At 41.5% G+C, this 27,915-nt stretch overlaps 1 protein-coding gene across 1 annotated transcript; it reads right to left on the bottom strand.

The window, feature by feature from the left end:
- Positions 1-460: 460 nt before the first annotated feature.
- Positions 461-27,589, bottom strand: c2cd2l (c2cd2 like). Its single transcript, XM_034098267.2, is given in 21 exon segments — positions 461-2,261; positions 2,851-3,064; positions 3,605-3,738; positions 4,065-4,157; positions 4,255-4,426; positions 4,870-4,929; positions 4,931-4,992; positions 5,233-5,300; positions 5,873-6,005; positions 6,086-6,185; positions 6,305-6,418; positions 7,377-7,487; positions 8,457-8,576; positions 8,643-8,700; positions 8,702-8,757; positions 27,108-27,130; positions 27,133-27,301; positions 27,303-27,336; positions 27,338-27,423; positions 27,425-27,463; positions 27,581-27,589. Coding segments are annotated over 21 exon segments (2,100 nt in total). The 3' UTR covers positions 461-2,016.
- Positions 27,590-27,915: the final 326 nt, after the last annotated feature.

Below are 27,915 nucleotides of genomic sequence, written 5' to 3'. Positions count from 1 at the left end.
CTGACGATTGGCGTATCTTCTCTGAAGTCAACAAATCACCATGGGCCCTGTAGTTGAAGCTAAAGCGATTGGCTGTTGTTTTCCCTGCTTGATGTGAGTGGGTCCTGTTGAAAAGAGGCGTATAATAAAGACCAATCGGGTGTCTTCCCTCCAGCTTTAAGTTTTTTGGCGCTTTAATGAATGCTGCAGTAAAAGTAAAGCAAATCGTTTTCATGAACTTTGGTGGCATGAGAATATTTGAACACCTGAAAAGAGTCAAAAACTCATACAGTCATGGGCAGATCTAAAATCAGTAGGTACTTGTTTTATGACATTGTAGGCTATTTTTGTATTTAAAGTAACTCTACACAACTAAATTTTGTAAAGTATTTACACCAGAAAACAAATAACTTTAACATTAAAAAAGTATTTGGCACCTCCTGAAAAATAAAATAAATATTCAGTAGACATTTAGTGAAGCTTCAAAAATAATTTATTTGCAATAAATTAAACATTTAAAATACAACATCAGAAATCATACATATCTTAAATTGTGCAGCTGCTTCATGTTAAACATTCCAGCCATATATAATGTGCCTTCAGACAATAAAATAGCTTTGTTCGTTTATTCAGTGTTTTGAATTGTTGTTTTGTAAAGTACATGATCAGTTTGACAGCAGTAGCTTCACCTATGTGATCCCCTTTTCATATATATTATTTTATTAGTGCAAATAACCCTGATTCGGTTGTTCTGAAGTCCCAAAATTAACGCAGTCAGTGGAATTTATCAGAAAAATATATGGCCAAAAACACATGTACATTTTGACACGCTGGTTGGGGTTATGTTTTCCTTTAGGTGCAGCTTTACTAATGTCTAGTTGCTAGAAGTCTTCTAGCCCTGAGTATGTCCTCTCTACCTATCCGCTTGTCGTGAAATCACATCCATCTTTTTAAAACCTTTCTAAAGACCTTTTCTTAGTTTAAACTGTTGCGTGTTTGTCACTCATTTGAGACTGACATTTATTTCAAATGAATCACTCCGATAATGCTCCTGAATATACAATACAGAATATGTTGCTATGATTACTTAACCTATGTGAGGAATTTTGTACAGTATGCTGTCTTGCTGCAAAGTAATGACCATTATTGCAATAATGAAATGTCCACATCAACTGAATTCACTATGATATACTCGTATATTTTACTTAATCGGAGTTAACAGTAGCCGCAAGGAGAGAAATACCTTAACATATATTATTTACCGACATCATTTATATCAAACTTATTGCCCTGCTTGAGTCTGCTCGAGAACCTGGCTAGTTGAAGTTTCACAAGCAAACGGAAAAGCATTATACGTTTTATGTTCCAAAGAAAGTACCTTTTATAAAAGAAAAGTACAATAAAAAGGATATTTTCTTATCCGATACAACATTGAACAACCTTTTAAAACCAATGTAAAAGCAATTATGAATTGACTTACTAGATTATGACCGATCTTTGTTATTTTACTGAAACTATGGGCTTAAATCTACTTTTGCTGGGAAAAACACAGAAATGGCTTTATTTTACAGTGTGAAGAAATTACGATGACTTTTATTTTTTGGGTTGTAAAATAAATAGCACTTGTTTCACGAGAACCACATAATGAATGACTGTTATACATCCAGCGAATTGTACACATGCTGATAGAAAAAACTTTCTCAAGTGCAATCAAATGCATCATACTGGCTTTTTTTATATCAATAAATAGCATTAGAGCATTTTCAGCATTGGTCACAATCAAACACTCCTGCAGTGGTTTGTGTTCAAACAGGCACAAGACATTTCATTGTGACTTCTCCTCATCAAGCAGCAGATTTCTCCTCAAAAGAAAATGATTCACATTTAAACCTCCGTGGTGTGATATAACATGCCTTCGGTCCTGAAGGTGCAATCATTTATCTCCACAGGAAAGTCCTCTCGGAGGTATCCTCCTTTCAAGACGTCCAGGTGCCGACCCACCAGGGGTGTTCAGTCCGTCCAAAAACAGGTTGATGATCAGTTATCCAGTGAGCTCGCCCCTCCGTTGGTAGCTTTGCCTTTTGATTTGCCCGATGAGCGGAAAGAGAAGCGTTTTATCAGACGCCGAGAGAAGCTGCCCGACTTTTTACGGTTGATAGTTGCAGCGGCAGCAAAGTTATTGCCCATGTTGGAGATGTCTTCGTGGGATTGGCTGAGGCTGGACTCCTTCTCTCGATGTCTTCTGCGGAACAACAGCTTCGTCCCACTTTGGAGAAAGCCCACTAAAGGAAGCAGACAGATTTGTGAGTGTATTTAATCCTCAGTTACAATATTCGGGCTATAGAGAAAAAAAACGCTAACCAATCACATAACTACTGGTTTAATAAATGAATGTAAATTAGATTATGAGATAGCTCCTTTATCAAATTGATCATTCAATTGAGCACACAGATCCACTTAATACCACGTTGGTCTGGCTGTGTTCATTCTGCAGCACAGCATCCAGGGGGCAGCAGAGTGTGTCATGCTATATTGCCTTTCAATCTGTCATAGCACAAATTAAGTTTTGATGTGATGCTGGGTTAAAATCGATTTGTTTTCACATGGAATAAACTGGACTATGTAATACACTAATATTGAGGGATAAAAATGAAAATACATGGAGAGAAATAGTCTAAGTCTATTGAAATTATGCTCTAATGACGAGAAATGTGGCAACATGCAATCATAACATGTGCAAAAACACAATTAGAATAGTTAAAACATGTGTCTACACTTAGTAGAAGGCATTAATGAACAATATTAGTAGAAACTGGTTCTGTAATGTTTTCAGTGCGCAGACCAAGCAGCAGACTATGACCCCCGTGTTACCTTTATGGTCCTTGAGGCTGCAGGTCTCCAAGGCCCCAGCCGAACCAGTATCCGACTCCACATCGTCCACAGAGGGGCGCTCCGACACATCAGAAGGTGTGGTCTCATCGGCCTCCTGGTTTTGCCCCGCCCCGTAATGGTTGCCATGCATCGCTGCGTCCATGGCTGCAGCGTAGCCGCTCGATAACGCCGAGTCATCTTCTGAGAGGGGAACCTGCCGAGTGTTGGATATTGACTCAGATTATGCCCTTTTAGAAATGTGAGCATGAATAATGAATGAGTGATAGGAGAGAGGGACGTGTGCAACTGATTGTTGGACCTGGAACACTGCTTATTATGAATACTTGAAATATATCATGGACACTTAAAATCGTGACACATACCAGTGAATTGTGTGTGAAGGATAGCCTCTTTCACTGAATATGTTTCTGCAGTCTTTCAGGCTAAACAAATCAGAGCACTCTAATTCGCCTATAATGTGGACCAATGGGCTGTGGGCTAAATTTAGATCAAACTCATTTTGCCTGGCTCCATGTCATTGTATTTCACATTCCTTAAAGGTAGGTTTCGCAAAACTTGTCAATGACTCATTTACTGAAGAGAAGTTAGGTAAATCATCTACAAACAATACCATGTTGATATATGTTCACAACATAGCTCTAAAAGAAAGACACTGTCCCGTCTTGTTTTTCTTTTTCCAGTCATGGCACTTATTCAACAACCACTACATTTCACACAGTCTCCATCCTCTGACCTTTGACACGCCTGAGATGATCAACGTGCTCCTCCTCGTTGGCGTCTTCCGTGCTACTTTGGCGGCGGACTCTGTCAGCTGCCGGATGGCCGTCTCTGCAACAGGATCCAGGCCATTAGACAGGCGGCTGCTCTCTGAGCAACAAGAGCACACACATGTAAATCAGCACTATACTATTAAAAAGGAGAAATAGAGGTTCTTAAAAAGGGGGAGCATTATTACAATGAATTTAGTTCCTTTTTTGTGTCTAAGAAATTCAAATATGCAAGTAAATGATCAAACATTGTCTTTTTGACCTTTCTGCAAGTCCTTTTCTGTGAAACTACATTAAGGTTTTGATCAGGAGTACTGCAGGAGAGATGTGTGCTGGGAAGTGCATTGCTCTCATCTCCTGTTACACTGCTGCCTATCCTACTTTGCATTGTTATGTAAAACCGTGTCAGTCCTTTCTCAAACTCACTGCTGACGTTGGCGCTGGGGCTGCCGTCTGTCAGGATGGTGGCTTTCTTCTCCGTCACCTCCACCTTAGACGGCGAGCGCAAAGGGGTTTCACCTGAAATCACAACCATGTTATCTCAATTGTTTACATTATGTATATCTTCTCGTACAACCATCCCAGCACAATGTTATAGATTACTCTGTTTATCTACCTGGACTGCGGTCCAGTTTGAGTCTCGACTGGATGGTGGTGACCGTGGTTACGATGGTTCCATCCGGCATGATGGTTCGGTCCACGTCGACTTTCTTACTCGGGGTGAGGGAGGAACGAAGTGGCAAAGCATTGTGGGGGCTGCGTGGCTCTTCTGTTTCCACATACACCAGCTAGAGGAGGGAGACAAACAACTTGATTTTGCTAATAAAGTGTAAAGTGTGGATGGGCACTCTATTAAAGAAGACAGCACTTGATTCAAATAGAAATCTGGACCTGCAGGGGACATTTTAGACGAGTAATCGGTCAGGTATAACAGGTTGTAGGAGTACAACAGAAATGTTATCGTGCAGAGGAAGAAGCAGACGTTTTGTTATCTTTGAAGAAATATGTTAAGTTGAACGGGAACAATGCCAGAATAGATGTGAGACAATGGACTTTGTATCAGCTGTTATACAACACTGCCTCTCCCTTTGTGTTGAAGCTTTGTTTCATCCCGGCTCGCTTCTTGTTAGATAATAAAAGTGTGATGTAACTGTGCACTTCAAAAGCTGGAGGTCAGCTTTGAGAGAGCTTTCCATCATTTGACAGAAATGAGCTGCATCTTGTCCCTCACCTCTGCTGTGATGGTGGCGTGTGGAGCCAAGCGTGTCCGGGGGCTGATGGACAGCGTGTGATTGTCCGGTGGGAGCGTTACACCGGAGGTCCAGAGGGATGGAGGCGTGGCCGGGCAGGAACTCTATCCAGATTTGAAACCAAAACAATGTTTATTGCACCAAACAACATGAACACCGTTTTGTTCACTGTAGTTCTGGGGACACAATGGGAGAGTATCCTGGCATTTAAAAAAAACGCTTAGTTACAGTAAAGCCTGCCAACATTGTATTTCAGGCCTCATCGATTTGCTTTAGCAGTTAAACATTCCTGCTGATCAGGTCCCTGAGCAGCGGGCCAACACTAAATTGCTATTGCGCAATGCCTTACGTTCCCTTTTTGCCGTTCCGCTCCAGGAGTCTGACTCTCAGCTCTTTGGTCTCCAGACACCACCTCCCTTAGACACACGGGGTAACAACTGTGTTAGATCTCAAGGGAAAGCTGACTGTGCACAAATGAATTCATTTGGAAAATGTATCGCAAACCCCCTGAAAACTTGCCTCCAAAATGTGAATAAAGTCCTATAATGAAAACATTTGTATCCCTTTACAAGTAACAGTCATATTATTTATTTAACGTATTGATACAGCGGGTATTCCTCATCGTGTGTGGGTGTAGTTTGGTCATATTTGATTTGACAGGAAGCAATCAGATTCAGATTGTCCTCAACCTTGTTTTCTGCACATTTATGTATTTTGTTTATTTGACAGGACGTTGCAAATTTAATCGACATTTCTGTGCCACCGTTAGATAAGAGGTTGTTTCTCATCTGTAGTCCCTGTCACATAAGCAACATCCCCTCATTCAAATTAGCATGAAAATCAGAGAGATACAAACAAATTATAACAAAATCTCTCATGCAACATAACCAAGTGTTCTGGCTGATTGATAGGATACACGTCTAGGGATTTCGATGTTAACATGAATGTACAGGTTTTTTTTTTTCATCACAGCAGCCATCTTACAGAGCGATTTCTTCACTCCACTCCAGCGGGGCGTTGGAGTTTCCGGGTGCGGACAGGAAGCGAGTGGTCCTCTCTGTGGAGGGGGGGTCCAGGCTCAGGACACAGCACAGCTCCCCTGATCTGGACCACTGACCTGCGTGCACACAGCGAGACAGTGAGCAATCTGCAGGAGGCCGGGCGGAAAGGATCTGACGCTGAGGGGAAATATCTGACCTTTACTTAAGGTCGCCGTGAGCTGCCGGAGCAGGAGCCGTCTCACTACGACACTCTGGGGTACAGAGTTCAATCCCACTGATGGATGGTCCATGGGGGCCTGGGAGCGTGAGTAAAAAGGGTACAAAATCTACCACACAGCATCGAGTCATGGCAATTTATTTATTGTTTGCGTTTGTCTTACTGCTGCAAAGGAAGCAAAAGAGACATATTTCTCACCGAAGGACTGGACACACAGGTTTTCAGGTTGAGAACCATGGCAGGCTGAGCGCTGAACAGCGTGTCCTCGATCAGTCCTTTAATCGTGTCCAGGTCCGCCTGGCCCTCCGTGTCCTGACACAAACAACAAACAGCTGATTAGTATGTGTCAACAAACTGATGTATGGACAAAACTTATGGATTTTTATAAATGTCTTGCCTGATACTATCTTACGTTATCCAGTCGGAACAAATAGAACAGTGCTGTTTATTGTTGCATAATACAAACAAAACTTTTACCCCTTTTTTATTTATCTAACCAATCCCCATTTTCAATACCAATGCTGGCTTGGATACGTATTGTAGACTCTTTCAGCTGGTATTCCCTGCTATTAATTGCGCTATATAATATTATTATTTTCAAGGAGATTTTCATTCATTCATTTTTCTCATGTCTATTCATTGTGTTTTGCACAGTGCATATAAAGATGATCTGTTAAGTGTTAGGGTTTTGATAAATATGACACAGCATTCAAAGGTTGATTAAAAAACTATAAAAGCTTAACATGTAAAAAAGACATTTGGTACAACCATTTTTGTACTGACAAAAGGCATCAAAATGCACCCTTATGTAATGATATTCAAGAACGGCCTTTCCCTCATGACTCATGGCTAGTTTTGTGGGGGGTCGTGACTCACAAGCAAATCATCACATGCTGACTGAGACTGAGAAACATCATTTGACGGAAAGCATGAGCATAGTAAGGAAAGGCAAGGCAAGTTTATTTATATAGCACTTTTCAACACAAGGCAATTCAAAGTGCTTTACAAAAAATGAAAGACATTAAGCATTAAAAAAGAAAAGCTAATAAAATAAACATTAAAAGGAAAAATACATGGATAAAAGTTACAGTGCAGTTTAAGATATGAATAGTTCAATTAAAAGCAGCGACAAAAAGAAAAGAAGGAGAGAATTTCATATTGTCTTGTCACTTTTATAATACACGTGACCTTTTAGCTTGTAAACTCTCGACCGGTGCATAGACGAGGCCTCAGCTGACATATGAATGATATCAGTGTCACTTGTTCTCACCTGTCTCTGCAGCCGGCATGGAGACACGCTCAGAGAAAATGTCGGCTGCTTGGAAAGAGTCCAAGACATCAGCAGACCTTCGTCCTCCACCTCCTCCAGACACACCACCACCTGAGGGAGAGAGACGGGACGGGACGGGGGGGGGTTGAAAAACACATCACAGCTAGTTGCAGACTGCACACCAACCAACATGCTTTAAAGACAGATTACACAAAGGAATATTATAAGGATTCTACACGTTTCATTCTCTAATAATAAATCATCACTACAGTACTTAATTTTGATAATTTAGTACAAACAATGGAGATTAGGCTTCCATGAACATGATGGTATTGATGACGAACTCTATAGGTATGGGCTTCAATGAAAGGTAATAGAATAGTAGAAGTATTAGTATTTGGTAGTCTTAGCAGTTCTAGAGGATACGCAGTCTCTGCTAGCTTCTGAAATACATTTAACACGACAACACAAGCTAACATTTGGAGCTAGATAACATGAAGAAACACATTTCTCAGTATGCTAGATGGTGAAAGGAGTTACAGGTAGCTGGAAAATCAATTCCAACAAGATTATCCTATTTAAAAAAAGACAATGTCACTGACGCAGAAAGCACCAGGATGTGAAATGGGTTCTTACTGTGGGTTTTATAAATACTTGTTTTGCAGAGATAAGAAAGCATCGTGTCCAAAACATCTGCAATCTTTGCAAAGAGATTTAATACAATGTTGTACATCTTGGGAAATTTGGTTTATCTTGACCATTGCAAGAAATGTCTGTATCACTTTGATTTCTTCTTCTTTTAATTTCCGTTATACAAGGCAGGGAAATGTGATGGTGCCTCTGGCGTGTTAAAAACAACAATGCTTTTGCGAATGACATGTGTGTCTATTTGCATTAAGAGCGGGGAGTAAGACCCGATTTAAAGTGGTCCCTTTGTAAAGCACGTGGAGACACATTCTAGCGTGTGTGAACTGAGCTTTTAATTTGAATGAGAATGCAAATGTTGCTCTGAGATTTGTTTTATAGTCCGGCCCTCAAATGTGCAAATTGAAAACAAATCCAGGTGGTGTGCTTTTGTACCTGTGCCACCATAGGTGCTATCGTGATCTGGTAGGTGTCCATGGAAACGGCAGCATGTGACTGCAGGGTGACGGTCACAGGGAGCGTCACTGTGTCCACCCAACATTTACAATGTAAAACCTGGAAAAACAAGAGGAAGTTGGCAAAAAGAAATATGGCCCAGGAGGTTTATCGTGTATTGCCCACACTTAAATAATAAAGATGACCCATGCGGTTTGCCGATTGGTCAGTGCAGGTCACACTCTATTGCAGAGTTAGCCGATAACTGGAGGCTGCTGTCAAAAGTGATCTGGATGGAGCTCTGGGAGAAACAGAGGGAGAGAAGAAAATGGCCAAAATATTACATAAGAGAAAAAGAACACGTAAGAGACGTTGTACTGCAGCGATACAGTCTTTAGTAAATCTAGATCACAGTCTAAACAACCAATCACATTAATCTCCCGCCCCGGACACACAAGCACGCGGTTTGATTGGCTAGCGCTTGTACTGGCATTTGATGTGATTGGCTGGCGTTTGTCGACGCTTGAGAAGTTGAACTTTTCTCAACTTTTAAAGCGAGCTACGGGCCGTTTCTCCATCTCGAGGATACTGGCTTCCGAGCCAATATTTCAAGGATACTACGTCATCGAGTGCCGCCGAAGTACTGTTCCAATTCCAGCATACTTGGAATCCCCACAATGCTTTGCGCACGGACCAATTTCAAAAACCCTTGCAGAGAATGGCTGAACCGATGCAGCACACATTTAAATGTAAGTATGTAGTGGCGTAGAACATGTGTTGGTAAATATGTTACTTTGTTACATTTGTTTGTTATCACCAAAAATGTTCGTGTGAAAGTAAAGCAAGTTCATAATTAGATAGACATCGTGAGGTTTTATTTTCGGTACAGTTTATGTTGAAACGCTAGAGAGAGTGGCACATTGTTAGCCTGTTCCATTCTTCTTTGTTTTCCGAAGCCGTGGCTTGGAAGCATACTTGCTTCGTTTCTGAAGGAAGTGACTTGGAAGTACACGACTACCAAGCCAGCATCCTCGAGATTGAAAAAGGCCACGGAGGCAAAGCGACGCGACGGAACCACAATGCAGTTCGGCAAGCGTGACGTCCCCCCATTCAAAGGAATGGGAAGCGTCTCCGTTGAAGCACGTGACGCTGCCGTGTGGACGGCAAATCATATGCCAGTACAAGTCGAGCCAATCAAACCGCATGCTTGTGTGTCCGGGCGGGAGATTAATGTGATTGGTTGTTGCTCGCACGCCAGACACGCCCACCGGCAAGTTTCAACGCGACGCTGCCGTGTGGACGTACCGTATAGCCTATAGGTATTTGTGCAGAGTGATGGAACTCATGAACAGGCTAATCACATCCTTAAAAAAATAACATTGCTTTGAACACCTCAGAATACAGCAAGCTCACAATCTCCCTGCTCCTTTTGGCACATTTTGTAACTGAGTCGAGATTATTAATGCATGACTATATTCCTCCTGCCAAAGGCTAACCATTTCAAGGTCACACTGTTAAGTTTGATACATGACGTTTAAATGAATCAATAAACCTGTAAGGTGCCATAATGTGAACTCCAACGATCAAGAGGCTGTTGTAATGATCAGAGCACTACTGTGGGTAAAGTCCAGGCGGCTCCTTGGCTTTATGATGAACAGTGCTGCAAGACACTGGCATACACACCACAACATATGTTTGACCAAATGGTGGTAATGAGTACAAGTTAATATGAATTTCTGTGATAAGACGTTTTCCCCTCTCAAACAGCCTCGTCCGTTATCAAGACTGCACCCGTTAATTCTTAGTCATGCCTACATAAATACAGGAGACACCCTAACACAAGGAGTTTCCAGTGTGAGAGAAGATTCACCAGAAGCATGGCGGCACCAGTGACCTCCATCTGTGTGTGTGGTTGTGTGTGTGTGTGGTGTGTGGTGTGTGTGTGTGTGTGTGGTGTGTGTGGTGTGTGGGGTGTGTGTGTGTGTGGTGTGTGTTTCATTTAATTATTTATACAGATAAATCCCATTGAGATCATTGAGCTCTTTTTCAAGGGAGGCCTGCTCAAGAAGTTCCACATGAAACATAAATAGAACAACAAAAGGACATCATACAGCATCATTTACATAATCATCCACATAAACAGGTACCAATAGCTTCCGATTGACTAGCATCCAACGAGCTTTAAAAACATTTAGGGCACGTGTGTGGGTGTGTGTGTGTGTGTGTGTGTGTGTGTGTGTGGGTGTGTGTGTGTGTGTGTGTGTGTGTGTGGGTGTGTGTTGGTGTGTGTGTGTGTGTGTGTGTGTGTGGTGTGTGGTGTGTGTGTGTGTGTGTGTGTGTGTGTGTGGTGTGTGTGTGTGTGTGTGTGTGTGTGTGTGTGGTGTGTGTGTGTGTGTTGTAGCCAGTAGGGCAGGAAGCCAAGTACGATGCTGTAAGCTTACGTAGGTTCATGGACCAACACGAGAGGTTACTCCGGTTGGCTGGAGCCTTTAAAACTGTTCAGCCACCCAACCGTTCTTTACATCCAAAGTGCAGAACGAATGTGATGGGATGCATTTCGTATTGAGTGGGGTTAGATAAAGCCATTATCACAAGGTTATGAATGTGTGAGGCCCAGAGACGTGCATTACCAAAGCAGGTCTGCGTCAATACACTCAAAACCCCTCTAGGATATTTGCAACGAGGGAAATTGTAATCGGTACAATGTTGTGAGTAAATACTTCGAAGTGACGTTTTTTTTGGGACACCCACATTCTGCAATAATTCAACTATAGTGTCACTTTTTTTACACTGCATTTCGCCTTTACTAGAAATCTCATAGTGTAGATAAAGACAAGAAGCCTGGGGATGGGGGATGCTGATCAATTCAGGCTATGGGTATGACGTCCACAAATGTGTGTTGTGCACATAAAACTAGGCCACCAGACCTCCCATTAACACAAGTCTAAAACACTCCAGATCTACATTTATGACAAAAAACAAAGATTTTTTTTTTTATGTGACAAACTGACAACTTTATATATTTCCCAATTGCTTGAGGACACAAAGCGGCACAGGCTTGCCAAAATGTGTCAGTCAACATCTTGCATGCCTTAAAGAAGCTCAGATGATGTTTCTGCTGATATAACGTCCTGTTTAAATCAATTTCTGGGCTGACATATAATCCCATCTTTATATATTATAGATATTTTGGAGTTTGCCACAGTGTTAGTTCAACATTTGTACGTGTACATGCGTGGAAGCTGAAATGAAACCGCTATCATCCAGTTTATAGCTCTAGCATGTGCCTAAAATTGACTGGTTTATGGGTTTTTTTATCATCTCAAGGGGAGTTTACTCAGATATTTTGCATTCATTGGCTTCTTCAGCAGCCATCTGGTGCTCCGTGGTGTTCTACAGAACGCATTTTGTCATGAGAGTGCAGTGCTGGCCTCATAACCTCTGATGTGTCCTTGTGAACCACCACTGATCACATGAGTGTGTGGAACGTATTTCTGGAACGAGACAGTTCCTGAGGACATCCATGGTGTCACTTCAGTTTTATCAAAGACCCCCCCCCGACTGGCTGAACGCCTGTGTAAAGCATGTGGGTCAACCAGAATAACACTCCCCCCGTGGCATTTGTTGACCCTCGTCTTACTCACTGCCCTTTCTTTCAGTACTTTCTTTCTTTTAATGTTTATTTTATTAGCTTTTCTTTTTAATGACTGATTTTAAATGCCATTTTCTTAATGGCTTTCATTTTTTTTTTTTATTTTATTATCTTTTACTGTTTTTAAATGCCTTTGTCTGAATGTCTTTCATTTTTGTAAAGCACCTTGAATTGCCTGGTGCTGAAAGGTGCTATATAAATAAACTTGCCTTGCCTTACCATGTATCTTCAGTTTAGGCTATGTAGTTTGGGGTTAGAAAAAGCTAATAATAAAAACATTTATTAAATGTATTCTATGTATAAACATCTTTTTTTTACCCACACTATCAGTCCAACTGCAGCGTTAGCATGCTAATACAGCTAAGATGGCTAAAGAGGCTAACATACCATCACACAATTTTTTCGGCAGTGGCAACATTTAAAACAACCACCAGTTAGCCGTCAATTCTCAGTTTAATTGTACAATTGATACAAGAAAACATCCGTCATACTACTTTTGTTTTTGTGTTTAAAAAAAGGACTGTTCAAATAAATAAATCATCAGCCGTTGAAGCCTATTGTTAGTGCTGAGAGTTGTTGCCTTTTCACAAGTCTTTATACATTCTCATTCACATACTTGTTAAGTATTTAGCATAAAACTACTAAAGGTCAAATACCAAAGATTATTTAACATTCACTAACAGCGCATTACATTTATAATGGGACCGAATACAACTACAAGGACAAGCATTTAAGATCCAGCCTGACTTTAAACGTTTGTTCAAATTCAATATCATAACAGAATAATGCAATTTATCCCTGACCTAGAAATATTGTTAATTTAAAGTAAAACTTCAGTTCGTTTAACCGTCTGCTGATTTTGAATTTCATCTGTGACGAGAGTTTCCTGCGCCGTCATTGTAAATGAATGCCGAGTGCTTAGCGTAATGGTTCCCTGGAGAATTTACTTAGTATAATCACACGGCATTAATCATCTACCAGCAGCTCAAACAGTCAGAGAGGGAAGATGTGAACTGTGGCCTTGAGCTAATCACCAGGCTCTTTATAATTGCATATCTTCAGTGGACGAGGAGCTTGTGTCCCAGCAGATGCACTCGTATGCTCCGTTAGTCCTCCTCCACCACCCACTGCTCCCCGTGACAATGGCTTCTCATCACGTGCATGACAGAGCTGCTATGATCTGCAGGACTGAAGAGGCCAGCCTGTTCAGTCATTCAAGCCTCCACCACAACATAATCCAGCAGGAGACATTCGAATAGCTCCATATCAAGCCCGCCGGCCAAAAGCAAGATTATATCCTGAGGCTCCTGCGGTAATACTGACATTTCCTCTGGATAAACAACTGAGTCATGAAACAAGATCCTAGGATTACTTTGGGAAAGAGCAGCAGGTTATATTTCTGCACCGTGTGCAAGTGGCGCTTCTGGCTTGTGTGGAATGCTCTTAAACCTTTAGAGGCATTCGGCTGAATCCACTTTATGTTATTGATTGTTTATGGGTATACAAGTCAATCCGGTGAACTGTTGACTAACCGGAGGGCGTCCTATTTACATTGTCGGATATAACCAGCTGCGATTGGACAGCCTTCTGGGGAGAACCTGGTCTGATTAAGAGAGACGGCATTCACCCTACTTTGAAAGGTGCAGATCTCATTTGGGCAAACATTTCAGGGCTTTGTGGACTTAATCCATGACAAACTGGAGTTGAGACCAGGAGGCGGAGTCGCAGTCTTACACGCTTCTCTGCGCTCTCTCCTAGGCAGCAGTCACCCATAGGAAATCCCGAACCACATAAAATACCCAATATTAGCGGTGTGTGTGTGTCTGCCCAAGGACAATTTAAGGTAAAACCTAATAGAGGTGTCATACATAATAACCTAATAAAAGTAAATGTAACAACTACTACAGTGCAACAAAACAGGAAGATTAAATGTGGTCTCTTAAACATAAGATCTCTAGCATCTAAAGCAATATTGGTAAATGATTTAATATCAGATTATAATACTGATATATGCCTGTCTCACTGAAACTTGGTTGAGACATGAAGAATATGTCAGCATAATGAGGCCACTCCACCCAGCCATGTCAACCACTCATATTGCTCGAGGCACGGGCCGAGGAGGTGGAGTTGCAGCAATCTTTGACTCAAGTTTACTTATCAATACTAAACCAAAATGTAATTATACCTCTTTTGAAGCCTCGTTTTTAGTCTTACGCATCCGACCTGGAAAACTTTGCAGCCAATCTTATTTGTTACAGTGTATCGTGCACCAGGTCCTTATTCAGAATTCTTATCAGAATTCTCTGAGTTTTTATCAACGTTGGTTCTTAAAACAGACAAAGTAATTATCGTAGGTGACTTTAATATTCATGCTGACGATGATAAAAATAGCCTTACTGTTGCATTTAACTCTATATTAGATTCTGTTGGTTTCTGTCAGAGTGTAAATAAACCAACCCACTGCTATAATCACACTCTCGACCTTGTTCTGACTTATGGTATTGAAATTGAGCAACTATTAGTCGAACCGCATAATCCTGCTTTATCCCACCATTTCTTAGTAACTTTTGAAGTACTGTTACTAGACTACAAAGCATTAGTCAAAAGCTCTTGCAGCAGAAACCTATCTGTTAGTGCTATAGCCACATTTAATGATCAAATGACAAATGACAAATTGATCATGTTGTTGATAGTGCTATAGATGCGCTGCGAATAAAATTAGACTCTATTAAACAACATAGATTAGCTCCATGGCATAATGCCCAAACCCGCAGAATAAAGCAAAAGTCTAGACAACTTGAAAGGATATGGCGTTCCACTAAAGTTGAAGAATCTCGTTTAATTTGGCATATTACTCTCAATGAATATAAGAAAGCACTGCGTAAAGCGAGAGCAGCCTACTACTCTTCATTAATAGATGAGAAGAAGAATAATGCAAGATTCTTTTCAGCACTGTAGCCAGGCTGACAGAGAGCCACAGCTCATTGAGCCTTCTATTCCCTTAGCACTCAGTAGTAATGACTTTATGTGCTTTTTTAACCATAAAATTGTTACTCTTAGAAACAAAATTAATGACCTCTTGCCTTCGACCAGTATAGTGTTATCAACAGCTCCCGGAATCGTAAGTTCTAATATTACACTAGATAGTAAACTAGAATGCTTTTCAGCCATTAAACCTTGAACAATTACATTCAATGATTCTCTCTTCTAAACCATCAACGTGCATGTTAGACCCAATTCCAACTAAGCTGTTGAAGGAAGTTTCTCCATTAATTAGCACTTCTTTATTAAATATTATGAATATGTCTTTATTATCAGGCTATGTTCCACAATCATTCAAAGTAGCAGTGATAAAACCGCTTCTTAAAAAGCACAACCTCGATCCAGAGGTTTTAGCCAACTATAGACCTATTTCTAATCTTCCGTTCCTCTCAGAGATTCTTGAGAAAGCGGTCGCTAAGCAGCTGTTACTTAAAAAACAATGATTTATTTGAAGACGTTCAGTCTGGCTTTAGAACACATCATAGCACAGAGACAGCTCTGGTTAAAGTCACAAATGATATTCTAATAGCCTCAGACAAGGGACTTGTCTCTATTCTTGTGTTGCTCGATCTCAGTGCTGCATTTGATACTATCGACCATGATATCCTATTGCAAAGACTAGAGCACTTAGTTGGCATACAGGGAACTGCTTTAGGCTGGTTCAGGTCCTATCTATCTGAACGCTCTCAGTTTGTACGTGTTAACGATGAATCTTCCACGCAAACCAAAGTTAGCCATGGAGTGCCACAGGGCTCAGTGCTCGGACCTATTTTGTTCACATTATATATGCTTCCGTTAGGCAATATTATAAGGAATCATTCTGTAAACTTTCATTGTTATGCGGATGATACTCAACTATATTTATCAATCAAGCCTGATGAAATTAATCATCTAAATAAAATTCAAGACTGCCTTAAGGACTTAAAAACGTGGATGACCTTAAACTTTTTGATGTTAAACACGACCAAAACTGAAGTTATTGTACTTGGCCCGAAGAATCTACGAAACAAATTATCTAAAGACATACTAACTATGGATGGCATTAATTTGGCCTCCAGTGAGACTGTAAGGAATCTTGGTGTTATATTTGATCAGGATTTATCCTTTAACGCCCACATAAAATCAATTTCAAGGACCGCCTACTTCCATCTACGTAACATTGCAAAAATCAGGCATATCTTGCCTCAAAACGATGCAGAGAAACTAGTCCATGCATTTGTTACTTCTAGGCTGGATTATTGTAACTCTTTATTATCAGGGAGGTACCAAGAAGTCAATCAAGTGGCTTCAGCTGATTCAAAATGCTGCGGCTCGTGTACTAACCAGAGTTAGGAAAAGGGGACCACATTACTCCTGTTCTGGCTGCCTTACACTGGCTCCCTATAGAACACAGGATAGAATTTAAAATTCTTCTTCTCGCCTACAAAGCCCTTAATGGCAGGCGCCATCTTACCTTAAAGAACTCATTATACCCTACTGGCCTACTAGGGCATTGCGTTCCAAGAATGCAGGGTTGTTGGTTGTTCCTAGAGTCTCTAAAAGTACAATGGGAGCCAGAGCCTTTTCTTATCAAGCTCCACATTTGTGGAATCAGCTTCCAGTTTGTGTTCGGGCGGCAGACACCCTATCCGTTTTAAGAGTGCGCTGAAGACCTTCCTTTTGATAAAGCTTATAGTTAGGGCTGATTAGATTCAGCCCCTAGTTTTGCTGATATAGGCTTAGTTTGTCGGGGGACATCTTCACTTCTTCCTTCTCTCTGTCTATACCCTGTGTACACTCATGTTCCATTAACCCAGCTTCCCCAAATGTCTTTCTTTTTGGTGTCTATATACGCCGGGATCCGGAGTCATGGATGATCCTGCGGTCCTGTGTCCTGGATCGCGAGCGCTGGATCTTGAGTCGTGGCTGTGGTCCTGGATCATAGGTCCTGGATGGATATCCTCGTGGATTCATCTTCCTATTATACACACATGCATTTCCAAACATTGGACTACCTATGTTGCAAATGTATTATCTTTTCAATTTACACACGGCATCTATTGCACGTCTGTCCGTCCTGGGAGAGGGATCCCTCCTCTGTTGCTCTCCCTGAGGTTTCTCCCATTTTTCCCTTTAAACTGGGTTTTCTTTGGAAGTTTTTTCCTTGTACGATGTGAGGGTCTAAGGACAGAGGGTGTCGTATTGTCATACTGATATTCTGTACACACTGTGAAGACCACTGAGACAAATGTAACATTTGTGATATTGGGCTATATAAATTAAGCATTGATTGATTGATGAAGCCTCGGGTCAAATCCCTGGATTATATGGATACAGAAGAGTGAGGAGGGGCTGGTGGGCTCTCATTAGAGTAGAGGTAGATTGGACATATCCTTAGATTTGTGAAAAACGCAGCTGCAACACAAGTGCTCAACATCTCGGCCTATCACCCTGAGGTTGCAATTGTCTCCTCTTATCTATATCTCACAAATCATACAATTATAAATGTTTCTTCTTGGAATTAAAGATGGCGGAAATAAAAATAGAAATCGCTGAATGGAAGGAGCTGAATGCGTCACGAACACTTCGTCTCTAGAAACCCAAAAATGATGTTTTTACCTTTTACAATTTTCTGCTGTTTATTGTTTTTTAAGGAACAACCTGTCAAGATTCAGCAGATTAGTTACAGCCTGGTTACAGCACATGTCATATAACCCCAACGCTCCGGGTTGGACTCCAGCCTCAGGAATTTTGCTGCATGTCATACTCGCTTTCGTTTCTACACTGTCACCTGCCAAAGAAAAATCCCAAAAAATATCTTATAGGGGAAAAAGGGATTTAGCCCCCTATAGATTTTAGGGGGCTAAATAGTCTCTTCTTGCTGTTTTGAATACTAGACTTCAGGGGTCAGGGTCAGGTCTCCTCGGAAGTGAAGGTATGAGCTGCTCTGTGAATTTGCAGCGTTAAATATTATTATGAATATTGGAGGGTTCTGGCTTACTTCAACTATGTGCTGCAGTGAGTGGAATATCAACAAGGTAGGGTGATCCACATATTGAACATTGCTATTTGAAATGACAGAAAGTGACCTAGTGATACTTATGAAATCTTCATAATGAAACCCACAGAAGATTACACGGTGGTGTTACGCCCCTTTTAGAAGTGGAGAAACAATCACAAGAGTAAACATGTCATTTATACCTCAAATCCGCAGATATGTTGTTTAAGACAAAAGCAATAGATCGCAGTATACTAGATCAAAGCGGCCCTGTTATTCATTTCCAGCTTTCCATTTGCATTCAAATGCAAAATAACACACTACTGGAAAGTCAAAACAACAAAAAGCACATAGTATGGCCCCTTTAGGACAAGTTTATCTAACTTCCTTTTAAATATATATATATCAATTACATTCTTTCCAAACCATTTTCCAAACACAGGATATACAATCTTTGTCTGTACTAGGGATGCCAGCGATTAATCGATTATTCGTTACAGTCTCCATAATCGAATATTATTTTTAAAAATCGATTTTATTTATATATTATTTTTTTATTATTTATATATATATATTTTTTTATATATATTTTTTTCAACCAAAATATATATAAATATATATATATATGCTAATAATAGTAATAGTATTAATAATTGTAAATGGCCATTGGTCACACCACCAGTTTGTTTCACTGTAAACTTGGAGGAAGCCTGCCCAGAGCAGACTGCTGCTGCAGCAGCTACACACCGACCCCCCCCCCCCCCCTCACACGTGCGACTAAAGATGAACAAAGCGGCAGGTAAAAAGAGTTCCTCCTCGTGGAACTACTTTGAACTTACAAGTAGGGTGGGTATCGTTTGAATTTCCACGATTCCGATTCCGATTCTACTTTTCGATTCCGGTTCTTAACGGTTCTCGATTCCGATTCTTTGAGGGGCAGGGTAAAAAAATGATACATGCTTCTTCCACCAAAAAAATTACATTTATTCGAGAAACTTTTACACAGGTTAGTTTAAAGTAATATTCACATTAATCAGTCTGTTTATATTCACTGCTATGTAACTTTAACCTGAGAACCCCTGAAGCTACAACAGTTCAACTTTTAATAAACAGTTCTTGTTGAGAAAAACAAGCATATCTGCCTTCTCAGGCATACCGGGAAGAAATGTTTGAACATTTTGAAGTAAAATGCTTCAATCTGGTGCACACGCAGAATTACTAGAGACTAGATCTAGGGGGTACAACTCCAAACACCCATATGAAAATCGGGTTTACATTTGAATAATTAAATAACAAATAGCCTACATGTAATGCATTTTATTTTTGTTGTTCATTCATATCTTATTTTACTATTTTATTTATGCATATTTTTTTTATCTCTCCAGTTTAAAACGATATGTCTGGTTTACTGTCCTATAGTATACATTGGAATGATTTCAAACCTGTTTTATCCCAATAATTATAAAGGAGTGCCTTGGAAATATGTGTTTACATAAATTGTGATCAAAACGTTTGAGACCCACTGAGATAACTTAGACTAAAGTGAACTATCTAAACACTGAGAGTCCTTTACCTCACTGAGCTGAAGTTATCAGCCTCTCAGTCTGACTGGAGAGGACTCTCCCTCCACATCATTGTAGAAACATCTTCTTCTTCCGTAAGAGCAGCTAGCACCAGATGCTAATAACAACAGCGCGCCGGTTCCAGTGCACCCTCGTGAGCTGCGGTTGCCAGATAAGCCAACATCCCCCCATTTTCATCACTTGCAGCGCCCAACGTACAGGGCAAATGAAAAGTGTAACCGGGATGAAAAGGGTGTTACATTTACTTAATTATGAATGTTGTTACATCAAGGCCGAAAATTAGGATGAGCACCAACGGTCAAAACATTTATTTTTTCTCCCAGAGCTGTCAGCGCAGCGCCTCCACAGATCTGGCGCCCTAGGCGAACATTTATAATGCCAGTGCGACAGGCCGGCCCTGGTCTCAGGTTACACTGTAGGAAATGTAGATACAACGCTACATTTCCCGCCCCGCTGCAGTCATGCAGTAGGCTACGGAGAGCGGCGAGAAACATTTCCTCAGGAATCGAAAAGCGGAACCGAAATTCACATTTCTAAATGATACCGTTGGAATCGAAATATTGGAACCGGTTCCGAACCGGAACCGGTTCTCGGTACCCAACCCTACTTACAAGTCCAAAGGAAGTTAAATGCAAGCTCTGCGAAAAGACGTTGGTCTATCACAACTCAACCTCAACAATGCGTTCGCATTTGAGTGCGAAGCCAAAGAGGTTACAGAGAAAGACGCAGCACAGCTGGCCATTACCGACTTCACTTCAAGGCCACGTCGAGGTGATGACATGCTTGTTTGTTATTTGTACTGTTAAACATGTTCTAGTAAAGAAAACAACGGAATTCCTTTTGTCTGATTTTTTTTTTTTCCTTTTTTTTTTTTTCCTCCCGTGGGGGGGGGGGGGGGGGGGGGGGGGGGGTCGAATAATCGATTATTATTCGCCAGGGCTGCCGAATAATCGATTTTGATCATGGTCAGTTTTCTGGCAACCCTAGTCTGTACCATGTAATATGTGTGATTTTTCCAACCACATGGGGCGGTGGTGGCGAAGTCCATAGGGACTTGGCTTGGCAACTGGAAGGTCACCAGTTCAAGACCAAGTGCCACCGAGGTGTCCCTGAGCAAGGCACCGTTCCCTACACTGGTCCCCGGGCACCATTCATAATGGCAGCCCACTGCTCCTAACACTAGGATGGGTCAAATGCAGAGAAACTATTTCATTACATAATACCTGTACTGTGTAATGACAATAAAAGTACAACAATAACATCCTAAGAAACCATGAATTTACTTGTCACAATAAAATGTAATCTATCACAGCTCGATGAATACTAATACACACAGTAAGAGGTGTGAACAACGGAATCAAATCCTTCCTTTCCCTGACTTCCAGTGAAATATCCCTCATGTGTATCCACTGGAATAAAAGGCCATGGGGCAGAAAACCAGTACTGAAATGAATATCCTCTCACAAAATAATCCGCAAAGTGAGAAACCATTCAGCGTATAATGCTACGGATAAACGAAAAAACATGAAATAAAATCCAGGGAGTCCAGTTTGTGTGTTACATCCTTCTGCCTTCTGCCTTGTCTTTAAAGCCAGATTCCGGAAGAATTACATGAGCTTGAGGACACATATGAAAAGCCAGGGAGGACAAAAACAATCACAAAAATCCCTTAATCCTTCTGTCAAAATAGTTGCCGATTAATTTGCTGTCTCAGCTTTACATAAAACTATTTGATGGAGATATACCAATTTAATGTACAATAGATCGTTTGTGAATGTATCTTTTCCTGCTGCCACGCATCAAATCTTGTTTACCACCAGATTGATTTTTGGTTATGGATTTATGTTTATTCTAGTTTCCGAAAAGCAATTTTTTTTTACAGCAGATTAGCACAACTTTCTGTGCAGGCTTATTCAACTTGCTTTATTTGGATACATTTCAACATAATTATTTAAAGACCGCTGTCAGCATCCATTTTTAATGCAGCACAAGTACTTAGGTTAATGCTATACAGGCTTTGCGTTCTAATCCCCACATGATGACATTGAAGCCGTATCTTCATTGTGCTTTTTCCCTGCGGAGAAGCTCATGTTTTGCCCGATGCAGAAACATAAGGCTGCTCTCCTGTCTTTTTTCTTAGTGCCCACAGCAGCATGCCTGGCAGGTGTTTACTGGGTGTGAGAGGTTGAGAATGTGACGTGACTCACTTGGGACCACTAAATACTTGCCATGTATCCAAAAAAAACAGATTTTTTTCTGACTTTTTTTTTTATGAAGGCCAAGTTTCAACACAACAGTAACAAGAAAATAATAAAGTGGACATGTTATGCTCATTTTCAGGTTCATATTAGCGTGTTGTGTCTCTCCTGTGACATGTCATGCTTTAATGTTCAAAAGCTCTTTTGCTGCAGCACCTCTTTTAACCCTCCGTCTGAAACCAGAGCCCAGTCTGCTCTGATTGGTTGGCTGGCCGGGTCTGTTGTGATCGGTTAGAATTGTCCCGCCCCTTAGCCTATCACGTACAATGTGTTTGAGAGCGAGCCAATAGAAACACGAGTGTTACAAAGTGATGTCACTAGGTTACGGAAGTAAACAAAGGAGTTAAATGGAGGCGTTTCATGCAGGAAGGGGGTGGAGTGTCTGGGCAGAAACTCCTTCTGGAGCAGGGATCACCAACTACATTTGTCTAAGGGCCAAAATGTATCCAATAGACACTTCCGAGGGCAGGGAAGTCTATAGCAGTTTGCTGTTGGGGGGGGGGGGGGGGGGGGGAAGTCGCCGGAGCCTAGCAGCGGGGCTACTGCTGCGGAGCGCATAACGCAGACTCTTCACGCTAACGAAAGAATCACTTCTTCTTCAGGGCAGGGAAGGCTCCGCAGTACGCAGTCTACTGTCCCGCAGCTGCTGCCTCTCTGTTGGACTCCGGTACTGCACATTACCCACTCATAAAATGTGTGGGGGCGAACGCACTAACCACTCCGCCAACACCACAGTCACCCCCGGATGAGAATGTCTGGCGGGCCGGATGTGACCCGCGGGCCGCCAGTTGATGGTGACTGTTCTCGAGGTTACTTTAGGATTTTAGCCGTTTGCAGGCCATTTACATGCACAAAAAACGATATAACATACAAAAGGAACGGGAAAACTCCCAAAAAGCATAATATGGCTTCTTTAAATTACCACATATATCTTAATTATAAAGCTGCAGATGCAAAACCTAGTTGAAAGGATAAGGAAAGTGTTTTCAATCACTGGCCCCCAATGGCCTTTTAGACGGACTCCTGGAGGAAGCTGTTATAAATACAGCAAGACATGTTTCTTATATTCGTATCTCGTTCAAAGTTTCACTTAAAAAACGCGTTTGTGTTTTGCATACACCCCAAAACACATTAACAATAACAGATTGCATGAAACCATTTTGTATTGTGATGAGTAAACTGGAAGTTTTGGCTCACACCCTCAGTTCACAAACTAAACAACACATGGACAGACAGACGTGGACCGCTTGGCTCCACTGACGCATTTACTCTGGAGTCTGGAGATTTATCTTAAAAAAACATTGTATATGTTATCATTGCTGTGCAAGAGCCCTGCGTTCATAAGCCTAAAGGTCATAGAAGAGGAGAGGGAGCATGAAGGTTAGAGGTTCTTGCGTGCAATAAATCTCCAGAGCAACTTTCTTTTTTAAAACCCTTTCTAAGCCTCCCTCGTGTGTGTGTTGCTAATTCCACCACAAACAGAGTAGCTGTGCAACGAGCAAATACAGCTAGGTTGCATAGTGATTTCTATTTACATCTCCTTTATACTAAGCCTCAGTAAATGTCCACAGTTCACACGAGGTTCACTCCAATGTTGGTAACCGAGAGCAATAGATCAACTAATTAGAAAGAAAACTAAGCTGGGAGACACTCCAATTTACCGCCATAAAAGAGAAGCAGTTACAGAACGATTACACCGACCAGCCCACTGACCTAGGCTGCTCAATTAATCGTATTTTAATCCCAATTACGATTATGGCTTTCAACGATTACGAAAACAACATAATCGAAATAAAACGATTATTTTTGTATTGTTTTTTTTTATTGGTTTTTCAGTTGAATTAAACTTAAAGTTCAGGGTAATCAACGGTTAAAACCATACTGTTCAAATGTTCCAATAAATTGATGTTTTCAAAGTAAATGGATAATCGTTTTTAATAATCGTGATATCAATTATTGACCCCAAATAATCGAGATTATGATTTTTGCCATAATCGAGCAGCCCTACACTGACCTGTTTATTACAAGCTCAAAAATGCGTAACACTGGGAGAAAAAAATACAGCCAACTTAATACTGCATACCAAAAGACATGTGATATAACACCATGAAGGATTCACACAAAGAATCACAAACATGTTTACGCTCTAACTAAAGCAGTGTGTACAGTATGTTACACAGGACAGGACTTTTCTCTCTATAATAAATGGATATCCTAAAACAACACAACACTGTCAGACTTTAAAGGCATCCTTTTCCATTTTTGGAAATGTGCATCGTCTTGCACCGACTAAAGGGACTGATGTACTCGCCGACATCACAGGGACCCTTGTGTACTCACAGATGCGGAGAGTATCCTTTTGGCTTTAAATGTTACGATCAATACCACTCTCTTAATTTAGAATCTAACTACGTTGGAGTAGCTTAGCATAAAGACTAGACAGTATTCCTTGAAGGGACCAATAGACCAATATGTAAGATTTAGGGGGATCCAGTGTTTCCCACAGAATTGTATTCTATTTGTGGGAAGCACCGCACCCCCCCCCCCCCCCCCCCCGGCAAGAAAAGCCAAATGCCCCTTAACCTATTCGGGTGACACATGCAATCCCCCCCCCCCCCCCCCCCCTCAAATACAAAACAACAACGTTCTTGTGCTCTGTGTTACGTTGTTACATGAGTGAGACACACCGGAGTTGAGGATCTGTGGGGTATATTCTCCCAAAATACAATTTAGGCATTTAGCAGACGCCTTATTCCAAAGTGACTTACAATGACCAATTACAGGGACATTCTCCCTGGAGTAACTGAGGCTAAGTGCCTTACTCATGGGCACACTAGTGGTGGTGTTCCAGGCGGGATTTGAACTCGCAACCTTCCGATCATCAGCCCACCATTAGACCACCAAAATAAAAAATAAAAAATTAGATCAATTTGTGGCGGACGATATTTATTTGTGGCGGCCCGCCATAAATAAATCAATGTATGGGAAACACTGGGATCTATTAGCATTTAGCAGAGATGGCCATTTACATTTGTAATATTCTCAAACTAACAGTTTGAGCCTTCAAGAAAGGCTTAAAAACCTTTCTTTTTAAAAAGCTTTTTGATTAAACTTTTGTTTATTTTGTTTGTTTTTATTATGCCTCCTGTAGCACCTTGGGATTGCTGTGAGCAATGAAAGGTGCTTTATAAATCGAATTTATTATTATTAACAACAATAGTTAGGATGCCACCTGGGCGCCTCCCAAGGGAGGTGTTCCAGGCACGTCCAGCTGGGAAGAGACCAAGGGGTAGACCTAGGACCAGGTGGAGGGATGCTGGCCTGGGAGCGCCTTGGGATCCCCCAGTCAGAGCTGGTTGATGTGGCCAGGGAAAGGAACGTTTGGGGCTCTCTGCTGGAACTGCTACCCCCGCAACCCGACCACGGATTAGCGGGAGAAGATGGATGGATGGATGGATTATTATTAACAACTGTTGAGCTTTTTATATCAACAAATTCTTCCATGTCGCACTGCCATTTTCCTACAGCAGCTTAGTCAGGACAAACTAAACACTGGCATTATAGGTGGCCTTCCACTTGTGTCTATACCTGAAGGCCACTACAGTTCCTCACATGCTTGGAAAGGGAGGAAGATATTATAAGTTGGTTGGATGGCACTACATGAAGATCAAGTTTATTACAGAGCTAGGTCATACAGTCAGAATCCTACGACATATATAACCAATATGAAATTGCAAATGCATGCAAAATGCTGTTCAATATTTGTTAGCAGGGTATCTAAAAAACAATACATTTTAAGGAATGTGCTGAACAAGTACTGGCTTATTATTGAATCGTCTCCTTCTTTATTTTTTTTATCAAACCAATATGCAAAAAAATGCACCATCACCAAATTGTTCTGTCTCTAAAGAGTTCACTCGAACATCTGAGGCCAGGCTGATCCTTCTGAATCTGAATCAAGTGCATGTTTGCTTTGTGGATTGAACTGACCCATTTTCAACTCGCCGCCAACTCATCTCTCATGCAACACACACACACACGGTTTCTGAGTGGGGGGAGCAGAGGACCCTCCTCCTCTTCCAGCAGTGCTCATAGCTAACATCTAACCGTGTGGAACACTTTGATTCACACAGATGAAAAGGAGCTATTTGAAAGGAGAAAGACCTTTTAGAAAACGTACTCTAATCCTCCAACACGTGCCAGACAACCGACCGTCTGGACTCTCAGCAGACTGAATCTCACATTCTTGGTCGAAGCAGCTACCTCTTGCAGTTTTAATACAATCTATGAGCTGCAGGGGAGATGAGAGACAACTATTCTTCATAGACAGAGACATCCATTTCCCCCATCACAGGCCGGGGTATCAAACTATTTTTATCAGCCGTGGGTGTTCGTTACTGTGACTACGCTGACTGGTCTTGCCTCTCCTCTCTTATGTGCATTGATTCAGAGCTGTTACGCAACGCTCTGCCCCCCATCCTCTTACGGATTAGACACTCCAACTCCCACACCTCCACCTCGCTGCCTACACACACACTTCCAGCGCACAAGGGCCACACCGACTGTATCAGCCCTTGCTTGACTATAATGCCTCGGCTCAGCGGAGTAACCTTAGGCGTGCTCCTCGACACACTGACATCATGTTTATTCATCTCTCCTATGCAGTATGATAAGTGCTACACCTCCTCCAATTCATGGCTGGGACATGTATTAATATTAAGTCGGTATCATGAGCATAGATATCCTAGAAGTGGTACATTTTGTTCATAAATGTTTGTATGGCTTCCTTCTTCTTTCTTTCAAGACTGTTGTATCTCTTCTGCCAAGGATTAATAATACAAATGTCATTGTGTAACTTTTGTTAAAGCATAAATGAACAACGCAATATTTATATAGGTCAGTCCTTCTTCTTAAGAATTTTAAGTCGACTAGCATACATTTTGGATTTTGGTTATCTTATCAGATGAGATGTGCTCATAATATTCTTTAACATCAGACATTTTGAAGGAAAAAAGTCAAATAAATCAATCATGGACGACAGAAATCTGCGTCGACGAGCTGGTAGCCCTAGATATCAAGTATTTCCCTCAGAAATCTTGTGATAGCCGTGGTAAACAATATTTGAAATGAACAACTCACCCCATGCCTGCATGCTTGCTCTTCAGAGCTTTGACCCAGGTCCTCTGCCAGTGCTCTCTGAAGGACTTGAAGGAGAACAGAGAGGTCAACAGGCCTTTGACCCCTGCCTCAGATGAAGCTCCTGCACCCCGGCCCGAGCGGAGCTTCAGCAGGAAGCCCCACGCTCCTCCAGCCAGGCTCTGCTGGGGCTGTGTTGATGGAGAGCTGCTGCCAGGCTATATCTGTTCCTGTCCTGCTTGGCTGTCTTCCTGGATCTCCACAGACGCAGCACGGTCAGCAAGTACTGGAGCAGCCATCCCAGCACAATGAGCAGGGAGGGTTAGGAAGAGACCCACCAGACACAGCCAGCCCAACTCCTGGAGGCTCCATCACCGTCTCCTGGAGCCTCTCATACCACCAGGACCAGATGGAAATATCAGGACTGTCAATCAGAGCAGATCCGCTGAAGAACCCTGTGAGTAGAGGCAACATACGTCAGTCATCTTGATTCAATGTGTCGTAACAATGTATAACCCAAAATGCAAAGGGGAGCACAGACACGGAGGCTATGACCACTTTGACTTTAATATGCTTGGTTTTTTATCCCATGCAACACACCATGCATATGAAGCAAAAAGCCCTTGAACCTGCGTTAACGTTACGTAGGGATTAATTATGCATTATCTAAGAGGACGATGTAGCAGCAGGTTTATTCGGAAAATATAAACAACATATTATAAATGTTAGCTTGATCACAACCTACCGTTTAACTTGACAGTCCGTGCTGCAGGCTGCAGGTAACGAACGCGATGCATTGGTAACATGAGCT

The sequence above is a fragment of the Pseudochaenichthys georgianus genome, chromosome 14 (genome assembly GCF_902827115.2).
Source record: "Pseudochaenichthys georgianus chromosome 14, fPseGeo1.2, whole genome shotgun sequence".
NCBI classification, from domain to species: Eukaryota; Metazoa; Chordata; class Actinopteri; order Perciformes; family Channichthyidae; genus Pseudochaenichthys; species Pseudochaenichthys georgianus.
The sequence above is the reverse complement of the archived record's forward strand: the minus strand, read 5'-3'. Positions and strand labels throughout refer to the sequence as shown.